At 44.2% G+C, this 19,837-nt stretch overlaps 1 protein-coding gene across 1 annotated transcript in view; it reads right to left on the reverse strand.

The window, feature by feature from the left end:
* The window catches only part of npas1 (neuronal PAS domain protein 1), a 33,354-nt gene extending 13,747 nt beyond the window's left edge, over window positions 1-19,607 (reverse strand). The window contains exons 1-3 of the mRNA XM_076100469.1: window positions 19,479-19,607; window positions 9,809-9,976; window positions 8,042-8,280 (exon numbers count right to left, since the gene is read on the reverse strand). Coding sequence (XP_075956584.1) covers window positions 8,042-8,280; window positions 9,809-9,903 — 334 coding nt within the window. The 5' untranslated portion in view covers window positions 9,904-9,976; window positions 19,479-19,607. The remainder of the gene's footprint in view (window positions 1-8,041; window positions 8,281-9,808; window positions 9,977-19,478) is intronic.
* Between the last annotated feature and the right edge of the window lie 230 nt (window positions 19,608-19,837).

Here is a 19,837-nt window from a genome sequence, read left to right on the forward strand (position 1 = left end):
TGTGTGTGTGTGTGTGTGCGTGTGCATGTGTGTGCGTGTGTGTGGGTGCGCACCAGAGAGTGTATGATTGCAAAAGCAGGGACCATACGTGAGAAGTAATCTCACTCCCAACAGGGCTGCTTTTGAACACAATGTTCCTTATCCGGCAGAGACAAACTATGTATGTGTGTACGCGAAATGTGTGTACAAGAGCATATGAATGTGTGCATGTGTGTGCACGACTTTAAGGATCATCGGATATCTGTGTGTGTGTGTGTGTGTGTGTGTGTGTGTGTGTGTGTGTCACTGCAAGGCTGAGGGAAATCAATACACGTTATGACAGGAAAATGAAAGCGCTGCTCTGGGTTACAACTGAACACAGAGGGAGGGTCGGAACACACACACACACACACACACATATATACAATCACACACACACACACACATATATATCGCACAGCTGCCTGCTTGTGATGTGGGTTCGGTGAATAGAGGATGGAGGCATTCCATTTGAGCTATAGACATACACACACACACACACATACACACACACAGCAATGAATTATCATGCACAGACTACACAGCGGCAACATGCCCTCCGATTAAACAACACAAATACCCGCGCACGCACACACAGACTCACACACGCATAAATACAGAGTTGCCGGACAAAGCCACAGTGGCATTGTGAGATTGGGGTCCCCCTGTGTGACAGAGTGTGAATATAAATAAGGCAAGTCCATTCAGGGCTATGAAAGGGGGTCTGGTGCTGGGACCCTTCAGCCTAGCCAGTCACTGCCTGGAGGGGGATGGGGAGCCCATCTCGCTCTCTGCCTGCCTATCAGGCTCCCTTGTGGGGCTGCGATGGAGCTGCAGCGCTGGGGAGTCTAAAGGAAGCAACCCCCATCATGACCATATGAGAATGACTCTAAAACAAATGCACACACGCACGCACACACACACACACACACACACACACACACACACACACACACACACACACACACACACACACACACACACACACACTGTGATGTTGGTTTGTGCATGCCTCACAATTGAAAAAAAATAAAAATACATGGCGTGTGCGTGTGTCTTGGGTTTCATGCCAGAGATCCCCAGAAGAGTGAAGGTGATGGCGGGCGATCAGTAGTGCTGAGTAGTGTCAGCGTGGCGAAGGAAACGCTGGATGTGACATGAGGCCAGGAGGGCTGACGGATGAGTCTACACACTCACACACACACACACACACATACACACATACACAGAGGACCATTTATTAAAGACTGCCAGGGTACAATAGGACAGCCAGGAAACCAAAACACTGGACCTGGTGTGTGTGTGTTTGTGTGTGGTTGTGTGGACGCATGCACAAACGTGTGCACATGTGAAGAGAGAGAGTCTCACAGCGGTGTTCGTATCTCACCCTGAGAACAAAGATCCTTCTGTAGTGGTGCTGTGAACCCTTGCTTCTATATATGGGTTTGTGTGAGGGCCTTGCACGATTCTGTTTGTTCCTTAAATATGATACATTCTAATTATATACTGATTAAGACAGATTGATCAGACAGATTTTAACAAACCGACAGTGTAGCCAGATTATACATTTCCAACTTGTTTTGTAGTTAAAACTGCAAATGCATGCACCCAAAATGTTGACAATGATAACACCCAATGTAGCCGACTTATTTGGAAGAGAAAACAAAGACACCCAATAAAATGAATGCCAAAACTGTCCCATCACACTTTACGTCCCGCTTCAGATTTGACCTCCCGCTCTTATCGTAGTTAAAACTGTTTTCTTACGCAACAAGCAGTGCATAAAAAATGGCTGCATGAATCTCACCAAAATATGTTGGGTGTATCTGTAAGTGTTGAATGTATGTCCCTCCTCATAAACAATGTGCAAAGACAACTTTATGAATAAATTGTGCATTGTTAACATCGATGTTTGCTAGCTTGCAGTTTTCTTCTTTGCTGCCTTGTGGTCAAAAACTCCACAAGGTAGCTTTAATTTCAGGGTAAAAAATGTGATTTGGGTTATTTCCTAATTGAATCATGTCATACTTTCATCTAATAGTCATGTGAGCCAATTGCAAAAATTCCCCCCACTACCTGCTGGGCTCTGAAAAGACCACTTACAGTACAGACAGAGGATTTTGAAAGCACTAGTGGAAATCTAAGCAGCTGAACTACATTCCAGTTTTACATTTTTGCCTCTCAGTTTACGCAGATATCAAACCTATTTTGACCAAAACCTAGTAAATAGACCATGTGTATCTACATTCAATAGAAAGTGGCAGTACTAAAAGAAAGTACTTTGCACCGGTGACTACTGGGCAATAAGCGTTTATCACCAACCTTCCGGGTTTTTAGGTAATCAGGCTAAACTGTTGTTTATACGCTGTCTGATTGTCTGATGACTCATCTCACTGTGTTGCAGCATTGTTGCCATGTTCCCAGAGCTCAGCAATTATCACCGCCATGAGGATCATGCGAGCGGTTGCTTGTGTCTGTGAGTGAGTGAGTGAGTGAGTGAGTGAGTGAGTGAGTGTCCATGGCTAATCTCGCATTTTGCTGCATCAAACTGCATAATATTTTTGGGTGGCCAGTTATGGCTGCATATACTCAAAGACCTCTCGTGGTTGCGGAGACTCACTTTCTCAAAACACCTTTTAATGATTTATACTGCCATTGACTGCCTGCTCCTCACTCACTACTATTAACCGGCCCCCGGTTGGAAGAGTGCGGTAGTGATAACACAGCTGAGTGCCCTCTTTTAGTGTTCTGGACGATGTGTTTGTCTATCAGCCAACAGCTAACGTAACTGCCAGTACACAGACTGCTGAGTACATCGCCGCCACTCAGCCGCTGCTGCATGGGGAGAAAGCTTGGTGAGTTTAATTTTTTTTATTTGGCAAGATTGAATGAAATGTATATAACGACTTTGAGCCGATTGCCTGCATACATTGCCGCTTGTTTTTGAGTTTGAATAAAGTGTCCTTTTTCATTACAGCCCATTAGTGCCTCGACAGACGGGTTAACCAATTGTGGGTTGTATTTATTCAATCACACAATACAGCAGTGGTCGTTGCAGACACACCTGGCGGAGAGCTGCACACTATTGAGTGCACCTTTCTAGTTACTTTGGGGACTTCAGTGTTATCATAGACATAATGGACAAAAAAAGAAAATAGCATACAAGTTGAAATTAACTGGAATTATCCTTTTAAATGATTTTTGTGAATATACATTCATCTTTTGTACTTTTGCTTCTGTCCATGCATGTCATTTGATTGTGCTAGTGTACAGACCTGGAAGCAGACTCTGAGGTCTTTGATCGCTCCTTTCTGTCACACTCCCGTTTCATTAGCTTCCCGGGACTCTGCTGCGAGGTTTAATTTCATTGTGGGAATAGGAGATAGAATGGGCCGGGCCACGATCGGACACGTTAATTATAGTCTGACTTGCAGGTCAGTTCTCGGGGTCTCCCCAGCGCTCCATGAGAAGAAAAGATAGAAATTTAATTTGAATGATTTTCATTATACCTCTGTCGAATACATAATTTAGTCCCAGTTAAGTCCTAGAGTGATGGCCGCACACGCGCACACACCTAAACATCCCCCTACCTACATGCACATGACCACATACATGCACATCGTCCTTCTCTCTGCCCCCCCCCCCCCCCACAGTGTCAACCTTTTAGACCAGGTTAGGATGTTACCATGGGAACCAAACAGATAACAGACGCACTGAACCCCTCTTTCCTTCTACGTAGCTCCCGCTCTCTGTCTTCTTATCTGTCTTTGTCTCTCAAGTTTGGCTCTGCTGGCGTAGTTTCACCCTTTCAAAACAAGAGCCTGATCACCTGCCAAGTTGTTTACGACCATCCAAATGTGACGTTTCGGCTGTTCGACAGACAGAGAGAGAAAGAGTGACCCTAATCGCAGCGTCCCTCTCTGGCGCAATTATCTTCTCACTCTGACATCCATCCCTCCCTCCTTCTCTCTATCTCTCCTCTATCTCTCCATCTCTCCCTCACTCCTTTTTTGCGGTCGAACATAATTTGAGTGCAATTAACTTCCCTTAAAAGCCCCGGCTGCTTTAAACGCCGTGAATTAGAGGGGAGGCAGATGCAGGGAGAACGCGAAGAGGTGGGGAGACGGAAGGGAGACGAGGGAAAAAGAGGCAATGAAAGAGAGGAGTCGAGAAAGAGAGGGAGCGAGTGGAGGTGGAATGAAAGTCAATGTCACCAACGCTGGGGAGGAGAGAGGTGTGTTTGACCTCACTAACAGAGACAGTAAAACACTTGAGCTGGCCCTGTTGCTGGCAGTGAATTGTCATTGTACTGTACCTTGTAAAAGACTGAGGGGTTCTCCAGTTGCCATATTGCACCTGTTAAAGGTTGAGGTGGTACAGACTCGCGGAGAGAAGATTTATGCAAGTGATATGGAAACGTACTCCAGGGTGTGTCAGTACACAGTGACATCACAGTTGGGCGTGAAGGAGACATGGGCAAACGTTGAAGTTATTACCAAAACCCAGTGGCGGGCCGTGCACACCTTCCCTGTCCAATTAGATCTCTGCAATTAGTGTAGTGAGTACAATCTTATCACAACCGATAGAAAATAAGGCTCTGGTTAAAATAAACCGGAATAATCCTGTAACGGGACATTTAAAAAGGCAACTGTACCCCAAAGCAAAATTTGCTCAATAGAGAGAGGTTTTGAAAAATAAATGATTACAAATAAAAAGGGTTTAGTCCTTCAATGCGCTGTGCAAACAGATACAAACACACACAAACGGGAATGAATATCATGGGTCATTTTACTTTTCCTCCCTTCAGCCTTTCCTTTTCGTTTGCTCCCTCCTTCCATAATCGGTCTCTCTCCTCCTTCTTTTCCCCCCTCTCCTGCTCTCTCAATCTCTCTCTCGTTCTCTCTGTGAAGGTCATGCAATTGATTTTCCTCTGTCTATTCATTTTTCAAGACTGGCTTTGAAACGTGGGAAGCAGACAAAAGCCACATCGGCCCCTCCCCTTCCCTCCATCCCTCTCCTCGCCTCCACCTTCCTTCCCTCTCTGCTGGCCCTCGTCCGTCCAAAAACCCTCGGACAAGAGGGAGAGTAGAGGAATGCAACTCACCCACCCTGTGCCCCCTCTCTCCTCACACTCCTCTCCTCGTTCTCTCTTTATTCCTTCTACATTTGTCCCCTCCCCTCCGCTCTGTCCTCCTCTCCCTTTCAGCTGGATCTCTGACCACATTCCACTAACGGAATTAAAGTCATGCATCACACTTAAAACCCTGCCAATGCATTGTGGGTAGACTTGTTCAAACTGATGTCCAAATTACCATCGCATTTTCAGCCCTGGCCCCGCTGAGACTGTATGACTCACTTGTAGAAATCTCCAAACATTTAATAAAATACTCAAGATATCAGATCCCGACCTATTGGAAGAAATGTTCAAGATAATTCAGACTGCAATACCGTTCGCAGCTGACATGCGATTCGTTGTGTTTGTCCAGCGCCTCGCAATTTCCTATGACCTTCGCGTAGCTGCTGCAGGATTCTATATATTTACAGTTATGGTTCACATTTGTAGGAGAAGTGCTCTCATTGTAGTGTAAGCAGCATACCTCGCATTTGTCTTCTTACCACACTTCCAGTTCATGCACAGGACAAGCACGGCTACCGCACACCTACTTTTCTAAACAGGTATTTTCTATCAAGGCCAAACAAAAGCCTCGAACACCGAGGCAAAACAATTCACTACGCGTAGAGCTCAGTCAAGGCCACGACTGCGCATTAGTGTGATAGTGCATGGATATCACTCAGACAGTCACATTGTGCAGCGCTGCATGGCTGGTTAGCTATCAATGGATCCCAATGGATTCACCGTAATAATATTTGTATGTATGTATTTGTAATATATGTGGCCAAAGACTGGGCTCACCGTGTCAGTATTATAGAGATCTCTGAGTGGGATACCTTTAGTCAGATACGTATGGCTGGGTATCTAACCTCAATATTTAGTAAAAGTACACTGAAAACAGTATGTAGCACTGAAAATTGGAAACTGTTAAGTCTGAAAAATTAAGAGCATGAGCCTAATAAGATTATGTGTCTCGGGTCCATGCTACCTGCTGATCTATGTACCTTACTTGATCAATGTGCACAAAATGATTCAGTACAAAAACAAGTGACAATGGATGCTGATACAACTTTTTCATGTTAGATATTTTCACATGTCATGTCAGTAGGAAAAGCACAGGTGTAAATTAAATTAATGTTGGCTGAATTCCATTTAGCTGATTCAATTTCAGGGTCCTGGTATTGTGCATGCAGGCTCACTTTCACATTGACATTTCCCATAATGCAGCAATAGCGTCTTTCCTTTAGAGAATCCCTGTCTGGTAAATACCATGTCTTTCAAACTCTACACCCCGACTTTTTAAACACGCTTCCTCGGGTATTGCACTGGCACCACTATTTATACGCAGCCCAACTTATTATACCATTAAGACTATTGTGTCTTATCAGGTGTGTGTGTTACATATTGTGTGAAAGCAAGTCCCACTGAGTCACACAAAACATGCTATTAACATGACTGCTTTTTGCTCACATTACCTCAAATTCGACAAGAACAGGCACGAACACACTCAGACGCACTCACAAACACACACCTCTAATTGTACGGTAGCTGCATCATTTCCCCTCAGTAATAGTAGCAATTAGACAGGCTGTATAATTACACTGTCCTCGTTATATAGTTAATTTCTGTAATTACAAATCACACCAATAGTTTCCTCCCTCTTTCTGTAACATCTATCTCACACCCATTCATCTCACACCAGCCTATGGAGAGTCTTTATGAATGTAATGTAATGTAATATATGCACATGTATGTTTACAGGCCTCAGAATGAACATGATGTTTGTGTCACACACACACAGCACAAGTAATTACGGTCGCCAATAGAGGACTGGATTTTCTGTGGCGTGGGGTGTCTCTGTGAGCGGGAGTAAATGGACTTGGATCGGGCGGCTGAGGATTGCTTTTGATCGGCAGAGATATGTGAGATGGATGCATGAATTTCAGCGGTTTCTGTCCATTGACAACAAACATCAGCAGATGTATCTCTGCCGTGTATTTTTTCTTACAAGCTTCCTTAGTTTAGAAATGATCCTTCAACCATGTTTCATTTACCTCTGCATACCTGCACGTTGCCAAAGTCCATGAAAAGTTTAAATATTGTAACAAGTTATAAAAAATATTTCCTACCAGGGCTGTAAGCAGGAGTCCATATCTCCCCCACCCCAAGAGAAGTTTGAGCAGACAATAAAATGCTTGTATTATTTGGATTTTTTATATTTTATGCAATTATTCACAGAAATTTAATTACCCAACACAAAGATTCTCAGAGGGAGTAATGAGGACATGACCTCAGTGTCTTCAATAGTAGATATAACTGTGTTTCCTACTGAATGGGTGTTCAGACAGAATGCAAATCAAATCAAATTTTAGTGGTGGCGTGTTTGCATACAAAGTAATTGGAAAGATGCGATTGATTGACGCAAAGCCAAGTGTGTGCAAGTAGTTGTAACTCCAGTGAGAACTTGCAGTGTATCCCGAGGCTTTATATCTATATTTCATAAACGTACAGAGACGAGATGAAGAAGGATAAGGACCGGAGGGAGAAGCAGTGATTTTGGCAGTAAGAGGCTGAGCGGAACACAAACACGCAGGCTCACTCAGTCAGACACGGTCAGTGCGTTCGTAGCTAGCTAGCTTACAGCTAACATACAGTTGGTGAATTGTCTGTTTAAGGCAATAAAACAAAAACGGTCCAGTGGTCAGAACTGTGCTAATGATGCAAGGCAAGAATTTGCTTCATGTTCTGTCTGAACACACCTAGTTTTAGGAGTTGATACATCCTCTCTTTGGTTCTAAAAAATAAATATTACAAATGGAATCAAAATCTATTTCATGTACAGTGAACTTTAGTGAACCAAAGCAGTTTGTTTCACAGTATTTCTTTACTGTTTCTTTCCCTTTTTCTCACCTTTTCTGCAGTTGCTGTCTACCTCCCTCAGAGGGCTCCAGGGCGGGTCTCCTTGGCTGGCGAAGGTGCGCATGTGCAGGTAGCTGATGGTCAGCCGGATGACTGAGGCCTTGTCCAGCTGGCTGGTGATGGCTCCGGGCAGAGGCAGCATCTTTGCCAGCTCAAAGAACTCAAAATTCTCCTTCCCCCGCCGTGAACGAGCCGCATTGCGAGACTTCTCTTTGCGCAGGTTCTGGAGACTGAGAGGTGAACAAGGGGAGGGGGTATTAACGGAAGACATAGATGAACACAGGGAGGAGAGGAAAAGAAGAGTAGGCCAGAGAAATATTCTGGATCAGCTCTGTGGTGGGAGAAACAGGTAAGGTGTGTCATACAATGGCCATTTACTGACCACCTGTTGATTGATTCATGCTCTGTATAAATGACCTGAGCATCAATCTAGAAAAGTCATTCCATAAATACAGTACATATAATGGTAATGGCTCCTGCAATTCAAGTAAAACAATCTCCCTTCTGACCCATCTCTTGCAGATTGGCCTGGTAATTACAGACAAACTCCCGTCTTCTATCTGGCAGAGCAGAGTCTTAATAATGCCATTTGCTCCACAATCCATATGTGAGCACACACACACACACAGTCTCTCGCTTCGTATCTCTCACTTCTCCTCCCTTCCTCACTCCAACCCCTCGCTCTCGCCCTCTCTCCCTCTCTCCCACTCTCCCTCTCTCTCATCTGGTCCCGGGTTAGTGAGCTGAAGCCGTGATTGAGGGATCAATAGGAGAGGGAGGGGCAGAGTGACAGAGGGGGGCCGGGGCTCAGGTAGCCTGTCTCTCTGATTGGGTATTGACTCTCTTCAATGGGGCCTGAGTGGTGGAATTATGTTGTCACAGCCACTTCACAATTTGTGTCGGTGCTGCGCTGGAATAAAGTGTGTGTGTGTGTGTGTGTGTGTGTGTGTGTGTGTGTGTGTGTGTGTGTGTGTGTGTGTGTGTGAGCGAGAGAGACAGAAAGAGAGACAGAGACAGAGAGAGAGAGAGAGAGAGAGAGAGAGAGAGAGAGAGAGAGCTAGAAGAGAAAGAAGAATCCGCCTTTCTCCCTCGTGTCTGTATTGTTGATTCTCATCCTAAGAAAGACCACCAGTGGTGTGTGTGTATGCATGTGCTTGTGTGTGCATGTGTGAGCGAAAGAAAGAACAGAACAAAGAAAAGGGCTGTGCATCGTGTGTGTACATATGTTTATATCTTAATCAGCTGACCCAGTCGTTGTATTTCTCCCTGCTATTCTCGAACGTGTGTTTGTGTGTGTGTGTGTGTGTGTGTGTGTGTGGACTCATGCTGCCAGCCCTCTGTAACATCTCATTATTATACTGCCTCGACCCCAGCCACCGAGAACAATCAATACACACACATTGATTCTGCTTCGTTTTTATATCCGCCTTTAAATGACTGCCCATTAATAATTCCAGCCAAATTGACTTAATCTCCCACTAAGGGGAGGGGATTCACAGCTCTGACAGGATTGGCAGGTGAGCAACAATGCAGGTTATATGTAGCACTGAAGAGATCAGACTTATGTCTTCTGGATTGTGTTTCATTGATAGGAAATTCTTCTTCAGGCTGTCAGTGTGTGCAAGGGTGTCAATGCATGGATTTCACCTCGCAGAGATTAATTCATGGGCATGCACGCAGGCTTATACAGTATCAGCCTGTGCGTGTGTGTGTGTCTGTGTGTGTGTGTGTGTGTGTGTGTGTGTGTGTGTGTCTCACCAGGGAAGGGTGGGTGGCTTGGCCAGTAGTCCTTGTAGGAAATCCCACTCCACACTCACACACTTCCCCTCGCTGACAAACGGCATGGTTGCCATCCTTCTCCCAATCACGTGCCGACGCCGCTGTTAACGAAGGCTCTGATTGGCTGAGGATGTGACAGACTCAGACCTGGAGATCCACGACAGACAGGAGGAGCATAAGGAAAAAACAGAGGAAAAAAATAGTCAGTTAAGGAAGTCAAGGAAGTATAGTTCACCAATATTCGCCATAAAATAGTTATGAACTACCTAAACGTTTACAGGGGACAGCACCTTTTTGGGGATTTCAAATTGAACACATTTTAGGGAGCCTTTGATTCTTTAAGCAAACGTGTTTCCATCACGATATATTGCATAATGTAATTTTTCAATGAAATACTTTTTAAGCTTGGAGTGAGCACAAAGCCTTTTTTTAATAAAGGAAATGATGACATAATATCTCCATTTGCAGTTTCCATTCAGCCCTTTTAATTTGAAAGAATGCAATTTGCATTAAAATGCTTGGATGGAAACCCATTCTTACTTCATCTATCAGAGAGAGACAGGGAAAGAGAAGAAAAAAAAGAAGGTGGTGAGGTTGAGAGAGAGAGCAATTAGGTACTGTACTTCCTCACATAAAGGTCAGAGACTGTTCCCAAGGTAATAGACATAAGACAAAACACTGAGCCTCCTTTGAGGTCACAATTAAGCTGAAAAATCACAGATCAAATGTCTTCCTTCGTCCCTGAGAGATTATTCAAACTTGTCTGCGGCTGGAGTTTAAAGCAAACATCTCCGAAGATGAAGCACATGCTGTCCACTGCCTACTCCCCATCTAATGCCGCCTTCTGCCAGTCTCTAACACCACCCTCCCGCAGTGGAAGTTAAAGTTGCCAATATTCCTCCCTGTCCTCAAACAGAGCGCCGCTCCTCACCCGTTTTTCTGCCCTCCCTCCCTCCCTCCCCGCTGTGCTGTGTTGACATTTAAAGGGCTCGTGTGGCCCCGAGCACTGCGGTGTCATGCCCTTGGGCCTGAGATGCCCTCTCCCTCTCTCTTACTGCCTCTCACTCTTAAACTCTCTCTTTCTTTGGCCCGGCTGGGTCAGCACAATCAAGTCAGTAGAGCTTTGCCGGGGCAGTAGAAAATGGATTATGTCTCGAGTTTGAGCATGGCTATGCTGACCTTAGCTAAGAGGGGTCAGCAGAAGCTGGGCAGGTTTGGCAGATATCATTTCACAAATCTGGGCTAAAACAGCCAACATTAAATGTATGCATGAGAAATTCTTGGATCAATTTCAAAAGCAGCAGAGATCGTGAGGGATTAAACACAGACAGAATAGTTGTTGAAAGTGGGGATTGGGTCATTCACTTACCTTTAGTAGTTTTAGGCGGCGATAGTAAAGCAAAAATGTATGCTTTCTATTGCTAAATTGTCTAAAAGATTGGCCTCGATGGAAACTGAGGAGTGGGGTATAGTGTGTATGTTTACCTCCAAATATTTCCTTCCACCATGCAATGTTTGATCAGAATGCATGCATTACTGGAGCTTAAAAAGTGTCCTCAAAGCTCAATGCTCACTAAACAATAAGTCTACAGCTAGCGGCTCTGAGACGCTGTACTTCATATTCACAGCAGCACTTTGACCTGAATGCTAACGTCTGCATGCTAGTATGCTCACAATGACAATGCTAACATGCTAATGTTAATGAATGGTATGATATGGTATATTTACCATGTTCACCATCTTAGTTTAGCGTGTTAAAATGTTGAAAATTAACCATACACACAAAATGCAGCTGAGGCTGATGGGAATGTCATTTTAGAAGTACGTAGTTGATCATCAACTAAAGTTTTTGACCCGATGATGGCACTATAGGAAAAGTCAGGGGATGTCACATTTCATGGCAATAGATGGGATACCTCCGTCTGGAGCAAAGTGACCGCCCGTCCAACAATAGAGAACAATGGCTGCTAGACGTGGAGAACTTGTATTTACCGTGCACTGCACTGGGCGATAACTTGGGTTGGGTGATATATAATGTAGAATCTATGTCACAATAAAGTCATAGATAAATAGATTTTTTTTTTTTTTTTTGCAAAAATACATCAGTGCATGATTAATAACAGTTTGACTAATTCAAGTTTCTAGGCTGTTGGACTGAACTGTTGTTGTGTGATTAGATATATTTGGTTGTTGGTAGATCTTTAAAGTTCTATTACATGGGATTCAGAAAATTGACTTTAAAACTGATTGCCGTACAAGTTGTATTTAAGTCAGGAGACTTTATCAATCTGTTTAATATTCCAGCCCCAGATTTAACCTTTTACGAGGGCCCTTACAGTCACATCATTTTTTGTCCGAGGCTTATGTGTTTGGCTAGGCTTCATATAGGAATCCTATATTTTTTTCCTCTCAAGCTTGCAGCCAGCAACATTGACAGGCCTCTTTTCAGAGAGGATGGTGAAGAGGAGAAGGGTCGAGGAGAGGGCAGCTCACCTCTGTCTAACAACTTCACCTTTGTCACCTCCTGACCGGGATAAATGCACTACATGCCAAATTAGGCTGCGTACAGTAGGACGGAGGGATCAAAAGGAGACACAGGCAGGAAACTATTTACTCTTAAATTTTCCCTGCCCAAACACACACATGCACAGCCTTTTTCCATCCCATACCTGAATGTTTATCTCTTAATTGACCCTATCTGTGCTTATCTAATCTCTCCCTCCATCTTTCTGTCTCGAACTATCTCTCCATCTCTCTCTGCGTCGTTCTCTATCTGGGCAGACACAGGGGGCGTAATGGACAGGGGCCTCCACAGTAATTATTCAATCAACCTCATAACCTTGTCGCAGGTTGGGCGGCCCATTAATGCACTCACCCAAATGGACCCCGCCACTTTGACTGCTAATGCTCCGGCTAGCTAGCAGCACAACAGGCTGAATGTCATCTAGACAGAGTGTGAAACAATCCGCTCAATAGAGCTGAGTCGACTTATTCTGCGATGGCACAGTGGGAAACATATAGGAAAGGAAAGTGTGACTTCTGAGAGCACCGAGGGAAAAAATGTACTGCACCCACAGCTTCTGGAGATCAACCTGTATCAAGTGTGACCGCAGGTGTTCGCAATATGTTGCTGCAGTGCTACATATTCATAAGTGTGGTGTATATGTGTGTGTGTTTCAGACCCCTACCCTATAGAGCCACGCTCTCTTGGCACAGTCTCAACAGCAACAGAGCGGAGGGGACTGCGGCGAGCGTTCACAGCCGCTGTTTGCCGTGCGTTTTTTGTCTGGCTGCTTGCTTGGCGCCCGCTCTGTTTATTTTCAGCAGGGACGTTTAATTAGGGCCTCCAGCTGTCAGAGGTTCGTTAGCGTGCCCCTCCTCTCCCAGAGCCGCCCCTCTCCGTAGGGAGTCAGGGGCATCAGGCAAATGAACACATTTAAGTCAAACAGCACGCAGAGAGACAATAGCCCCACCGCCATGCCACCAGCTCCCCTAGGTAGAGATATGGTTGTTTTATGCCTCATCTCCCCAATCCCTGGGGCCTGATACAGAGGCTGGCCAAGACTGAGAATGTGGAGGCAGAGGACCCACAGGAGACGGGAGACGACATGCACACTGCGATCATGTAAAGGTGAAGAGCAGGACCAAGACTGTGCAACTGAGGGAAGGACAGACTAGTTCCACTTATGGGGATTTTTATAATTTTTGATAAATTACTACAATTAGATTACAAAAAAAAAAGATGTAAGAACCTTATCTTAGGAAAACCATTCATAAGTCTCTTTTTCTTTCTGTTAAGAAAGTGAAAAAATACATTGGATATATATATATATATCCTTAGTTATGATCGTAACGCCCCTGGGGCCAAATTTTAGATAATTTCCTCTTCCGCTAATTTTGACTATTGTCACAAATCCAACTAAACAAACTTAATACTTGTGACAGATACATGAGCAGGCAAGAGCCTTCTCCTGAGATCTGGATAAATTCCACAGAATGACCTTGTCACCATTTGCATTGTGCTTTTAAGCAGTGCTCGCATATCATAATTGCGTCATTGTGAAACAGGACCCTGGTTTGGTTCTGGCATTAAAAAGGATACTAAAAAAAGCTGGCATCAGTTTCCAACTCACATAAACACTGTGTGTGGCAGGAATTCTGGTCATTTTTCAGTGTTTCCCAAATAAAAATCATAGTGATAACCGTTTTTTTTTGACAGCTCCCTTCTCTTCTTCCAACCCCCACCCGTCTTTTCTCTATCTAAAGGTACAAGTGGAATACACACACAACAGCGATGTAAGATGTTGCTGTGAATAATATTTTATCAAACAGAAAACGTTCAATATCATGGAAGATGTGGAAAACATGGTTGGAAATAACATGAACAGAATATTTGATGTAGCTAGTTTTCTATCTTGCCTTTCATGTTGTTGAGTAGTTGTAAATGAGTGTCTGCAGCGTCCGGGGAGATGAAGTTTGGTATTCTGGTTGGAGGGCTGAAAACTACTTATCATGCATTACGGCCCTGGTTGGACCTCAGGATTTGGAAGTCAAAAGACTTTTTAATGTACAATTTTTCAGCCGCTGATCAATCGACAGCTGCTGGACATGAAGATCTCCCCCCCCCCCCCCCACCCTCTATCAGTATTCCATATTCTGACTCGCTCGGCATTCTGCTTCCGTATTGGAGCGCCAGCTGTGGTTGACCTTGACAACTCTGGATCATTCCCAACCCAAGGTTCTCTCCAACTCTCAAGGGCCTTGGCGTCCCCCCCCCCCCCCCGCCCCTTCCTCCTCCTCCTCCACCACCCCCTTCGCCTCTCCCATCATCCTCACCCCTCCATCTCTCCTAACCCCCTCTTTGCTCCTCTATGGCCCCTGCCTGGGTCATTAATTATCTAATGGAATCAATACAGCGGTAGATTGGACCAGAGTGACCCCGCCCGCCCCCAGGTATCTCCGCGGTGATGAGGAGGAAGAGGAGGGTTCGGGAAGGGTGTAAAGGAATGGCGATAACAACATGTGTGAGCGAACCAGCATCGGACAGTCACAGTGTGGACCGTCCTGAAACTGGAAGAATAAAGAGATTAGCGATAAATAAATGATTAGAGAGGGGGAGAGGGGTGGATGGTGGGCGGATGGGGGAGGGAGAGAGCATAAGTTGATGCGGAGCGAGGCAAATCAGATGGCAAGAGAGAGAGAGAGAGAGAGAGAGAGAGAGAGAGGGGGAGAAATGATGGACGGATGAAGACATACATGAAAAAAGGAGAGAGAAAGAGATTTGCTAATGTTCACCCTTGGTAATCAATATCTTTCTCCTCCTCCTCTTTTATTACAGAGGGCTTTGGTGAGCGTTGCTTTGATGTCCACTCCTCACGGGCGTGGAGCGACGCAGAATCCAATCCATGCCTGTCATAATTACCATCTACCGCAGCCTGAGTATACATGAAGAAATACTCCACTTCACCTGCGCCGTATAAAATATGAAGTTGAAAGTATCAGCGTACAGAATCCCATATATTTACAATATTTACCAGAAAAACTGCTCAATCTCTCAAGATTGCTCTCCAGTGATTTTTCTCAAATGCGCTGGATGTCATTCCTCGCTCAATATTGAAAGTAATGAACAACATTTAAGCAGCACAAATGTAATAACTTGATGAAGGGTGCAGACTTTATCCCATAAACTGCCATTTACAGCAACAATTGTGCCTTTTTTTGGAGGCTATAGGAGCAGCGATGTCTCGTCACAGAATAATCCAGGTAAAATAGACACGCATGTGAAATTAATATGCTATTTATATGAATGTACAAAATATTAAATCTTAAATGCATTAACCCTGCAACAGAAGTAACACAGTGCATTCTGGGGTTAGTTTTCCCTAATAGTAACAGGGCATAAAGAGACCCAGGAGCAACCGTAAGAGCTAAAAATGTAAATGGTTCACCGGAGCAACTAAAATGTCTAAATAAAAAATAAAGTGCAAAACATCTAAAATAAGTTGAGCACTAAAAAGAAATGCATAAAGTAAAAATGTTGAGTCCATCATGGAGTTAACCATCCACAACCCTTATGATATCTGCTTTAAAGAAAGATTCCTGGGTCAAAATAATATCTGCAATCTACTCTGGGGTTAAATACCCCGACCTGCCTGTGAGGCTGGGCTGAAGTGACTTACAGGAAAGTCAAATATAAAAGCTTCTTGTTTTGAGCCCTTCCACAAAAGGAATGCAGATGTGGTCACATGTACTGTAAGGAGAATGCTGATAATATTCATATACAGTGTTCACAAAATTGTAAAAGTTAATGGTGAACAAACAGAAAAAAGGTAGAAAGAAACTTCTCCCTCTGACTCTGGAAGAGTCAGCTAAGTGGATGCCGCTTCTATAAGGCAGAGGATGGTAAATCCACTCCCGCAGGCAGAGACCACATCAGCACTGACCTCCACAGGCCAAAGAACAGCACACAGGGTCACTCACTCTCTCCAACACATTCACACACACACACACACACACACACACACACACACACACACACACACACACACACACACACACACACACACCAGTGTGTGTACTGAATAGCAGGACTTGAAAGCACACTCTTATTCTGCACACCAGCACAGAGATGTCCACATGCTAATACAGACACATCAATTAGCATGGTGCAAATGTCAGAGTTCAGGGCAGAGTCAAACTGTTGATAAGAGTTGCACAAGTTGTGTAGGTGTCTTGCAGCACACTGGGGAAACCAGGATACCCGCTGGCCTCATACTATATTCCCACACACTGCTCGGAGCTTGACACTTTGTTTGAATATTTCCAGATATATTATTCATTTATAAACTTCTTCGTGTCACGGCTTAAATTAAAGAACAAGAAAGAAGAAAGACTTTTGCACCTGATCTGACGTTCGATTTTAGAGGCAAATGTGACTTTGAGTGCGGATGACTATACATCATGTGCACGTAACTGCACGTGTGTGTGTGCGTGTGTGTGTGTGTGTGTGTGTGTGTGTGTGTGTGTGTGTGTGTGTGCGCGCAGCCTGGTGGATCCCTTCAGGCCGACGTGTGAATGACAGCGGGGGTTATGTAAGGAGCCACAGCGGGGCCGGAGTGGACAGTCCGACCGGAGATCAGGTCAGCAGAGTGTGACACTAAACACATCTCCCTGACACCGCGCTGACACCCTCTGTCACAGACCCACACACTGTCTGTCAACGCTCCTAACACACACACACACACACACACACACACACACACACACATGCGGCGAGACCAAGACGTGTGTGAGCGGCTGTCTGTCAACACACCAGACACTGACCACCTTAGTGTGTGTATAAGAGAGCAACAGAGAGAGACAAAAATATCAAGAGAGGAAAAGAAAGAGGAAGGGCGGGAGCGGTGAGGTGTCTGTCTACCTGAGAACTTGTCAATGAGTCACGGAAAGTGACTGTCTGCTTTTTTCTGCCAACCAAGATACATTTTTATATTACTGATATTAAGTTATCCCCTCATGTGATCATGATTCATTCAAAATGAATTCAGAAAATAAAACAAACAGAAAACCAGATGTTAACCTCACGGCATAATCACAAACACACTTCAGCGCTCATCTTTGATGGCCAGTAAAATAAAAGTGTCTGCCTGCCGGTAGAACAACAGCTCAGACTACGTTTTATTACTGTGAATTCATTTCAACTTCGTTTCATCTGCAGTCTTCAAACGGGACACTTTGTCTCCGACATTCTTACTTTCACAGAGCGATCCAAGTCAGGATCTGTCACACAGTCGCATGCTGGCATGAACCGCAGCTCCTTAAACCCAAAAGCCGAAGAAGAAACGTCTGGGTCTAATAAAAAAGGCCTGAACGCGGGTCACGACCGAAGCGCCCTGCACATGCGAGAACTGAAACGGATAGAGAGGCTTAGTGGCTCAGTGGGCCGGGTATGAACTGTACCACGGCCATGTGATGACACGGTCTGACCCTGTTTTCGTGTCAGTGTTGCTACGTAAGTACGTTGCTGCTGTATCCGATCTTTATTAGGTAAAATAGTAACATAGAAATTAAAAAAAGGTGCCAAAAAAGGTTTCTAGTAAGTTAGTACAGACTGCTGAACTACAAAAAAGTATGGACAGCAACCTTTTTTCACGAACAGAAACACGTTGACACCTGAAAGAGCAACTCTGTACCGCAGGTAGTTATTTGGTTTGAATTTATCTGAAGCGCCAGCTATCTCAGCAGCTGTGTGTGTGTGTGTGTGTGTGTGTGTGTGTGTGTGTGTGTGTGTGTGTGTGTGTCAGTGTCAATGATGCTGCCGCCGGTGTACGAAACACAGCAGAATTTATAGCACAGATTTTAGAGAAACATTCAGGTGGTGTGAAACACAAATGTCTACATATGGACAGACTCACACAGGCAAATAGGGAATTTTAAAGGGAATCATACAAATACCTTTACATCTGCACACACGCCATGCGCTCACACACATTCGTCCTTTGTGAAATAACTATTCTGACTTTTATTTCAAGTGACAAGCCATACGACCACAATCACTACAAATTCTGAAAAGAGAAATAAAAAAACCTGACAACCTGAATTCAACATGTGATGGTTTGATGTTGTTATTTACTTTACAGCAGCAGTGAACACTGTGCGTTTGTCACAGTCACTCTGCCAATTTGGACCACCTGCTGCAAACACCCTGAAGGCACCGAATGTTACGAAGCCAGTAAACTGTGACCAATTCTGCCTCTGCAGGTGGAGACGAACATGCAAACGCTCTCTCTCTCTCTCTCTCTCTGCCTCTATATCTCAAAGTCCACCACACATGCACACACAATGTATCAGAAAGTGTTGGGCCGTTATTATTGCGGTAAGGCACAGAAAATAAACATACATCATTATTTGGCTTATCTAAATAAGCAAACATCGGAAATTTGAACTTGGTGTGAAAGCAGTAACGGTGCTTTCAAGGAAGAGCAAACGTTTCGTTTAATTATCCGATCAAATGAGACATCAATAATAATTTGTAGTATATTATAAATCTATATGTTTATAGATATACTGTAATCAAATGTACATTCAAACATGCTGTCACAAAGTAATAAAGGAAACCCCAGTAAGAAGAGGAAAGGTCAATTTCAAAACAAAACTCCCCTTTCTTTTATTCTCATTTCATAATTGATTTAATAAAAAACGACTTTTATTTCATTTTATACATAAACTTTCTACTTATTTCTAATGTGCCAATTTAGTAAAATATGGGATAAATGGGAATTATTTCTGTTCTGTCCTTAATTAGACTCAGCAAAAAGTTATCACCGCTGCATACATGCTGACATTTTATCTCAGACAGAGAGAAAAACAACTTCAGGTGTAAATTTAACGAGTTACAATAAAACTGTCTTCCACCTGATTTCATCTTCATCAAGATAAAAAAAAAAAAGATAAAACAATAGATTGACGCATCATTTTAAACGAACAGCAAAACATTTGATGAAAGGTAACAACTTTGTAACTGTGCGTACATATGCGAGAGTCCAGCTCGTGTGTGAGAGAAATCAAGCGAGAGAGTGAGAAAGTGTGTGTACACTCATGCATGTGCGTGTGTGTTGACCGTAAGTTGTTAGATCCATTATCTACTCACCTGACGGGCATTTCCTGCGTTCAGTCTGCTGCTGTTGATCTGATCCACTTTGTCTCCCTCCTCCTCTTCTTCTTCTCCTTCTTCTTTTCCTCTCCGGAGCCCCTGCCCTGCCCTGGCGGTGGCCCCCCACCACACCACCTCCACCGGCACCTCGAGCTTAAACACAGCAAACAAACACTGTGTGTGTGAGCCAAGAGGGCTGGGATGGGGGCAGCTTCAATCCGCACACTTTCACAAAAGCCGTGTCCGTGCAGCCGGACACATCGTGGACTCCCGTTGCAAAAGTGTGTGTGTGTGTGTGTGTGCGTGAGTGAGAGAGAGAGGGAGAGCAAGAAAGAGTGTGTGTAGGTGTGTTTGTA

Source organism: Anarhichas minor, unplaced genomic scaffold, assembly GCF_050575085.1.
Source record: "Anarhichas minor isolate MPS153535 unplaced genomic scaffold, ASM5057508v1 ptg000026l, whole genome shotgun sequence".
Classification (NCBI taxonomy): domain Eukaryota; kingdom Metazoa; phylum Chordata; class Actinopteri; order Perciformes; family Anarhichadidae; genus Anarhichas; species Anarhichas minor.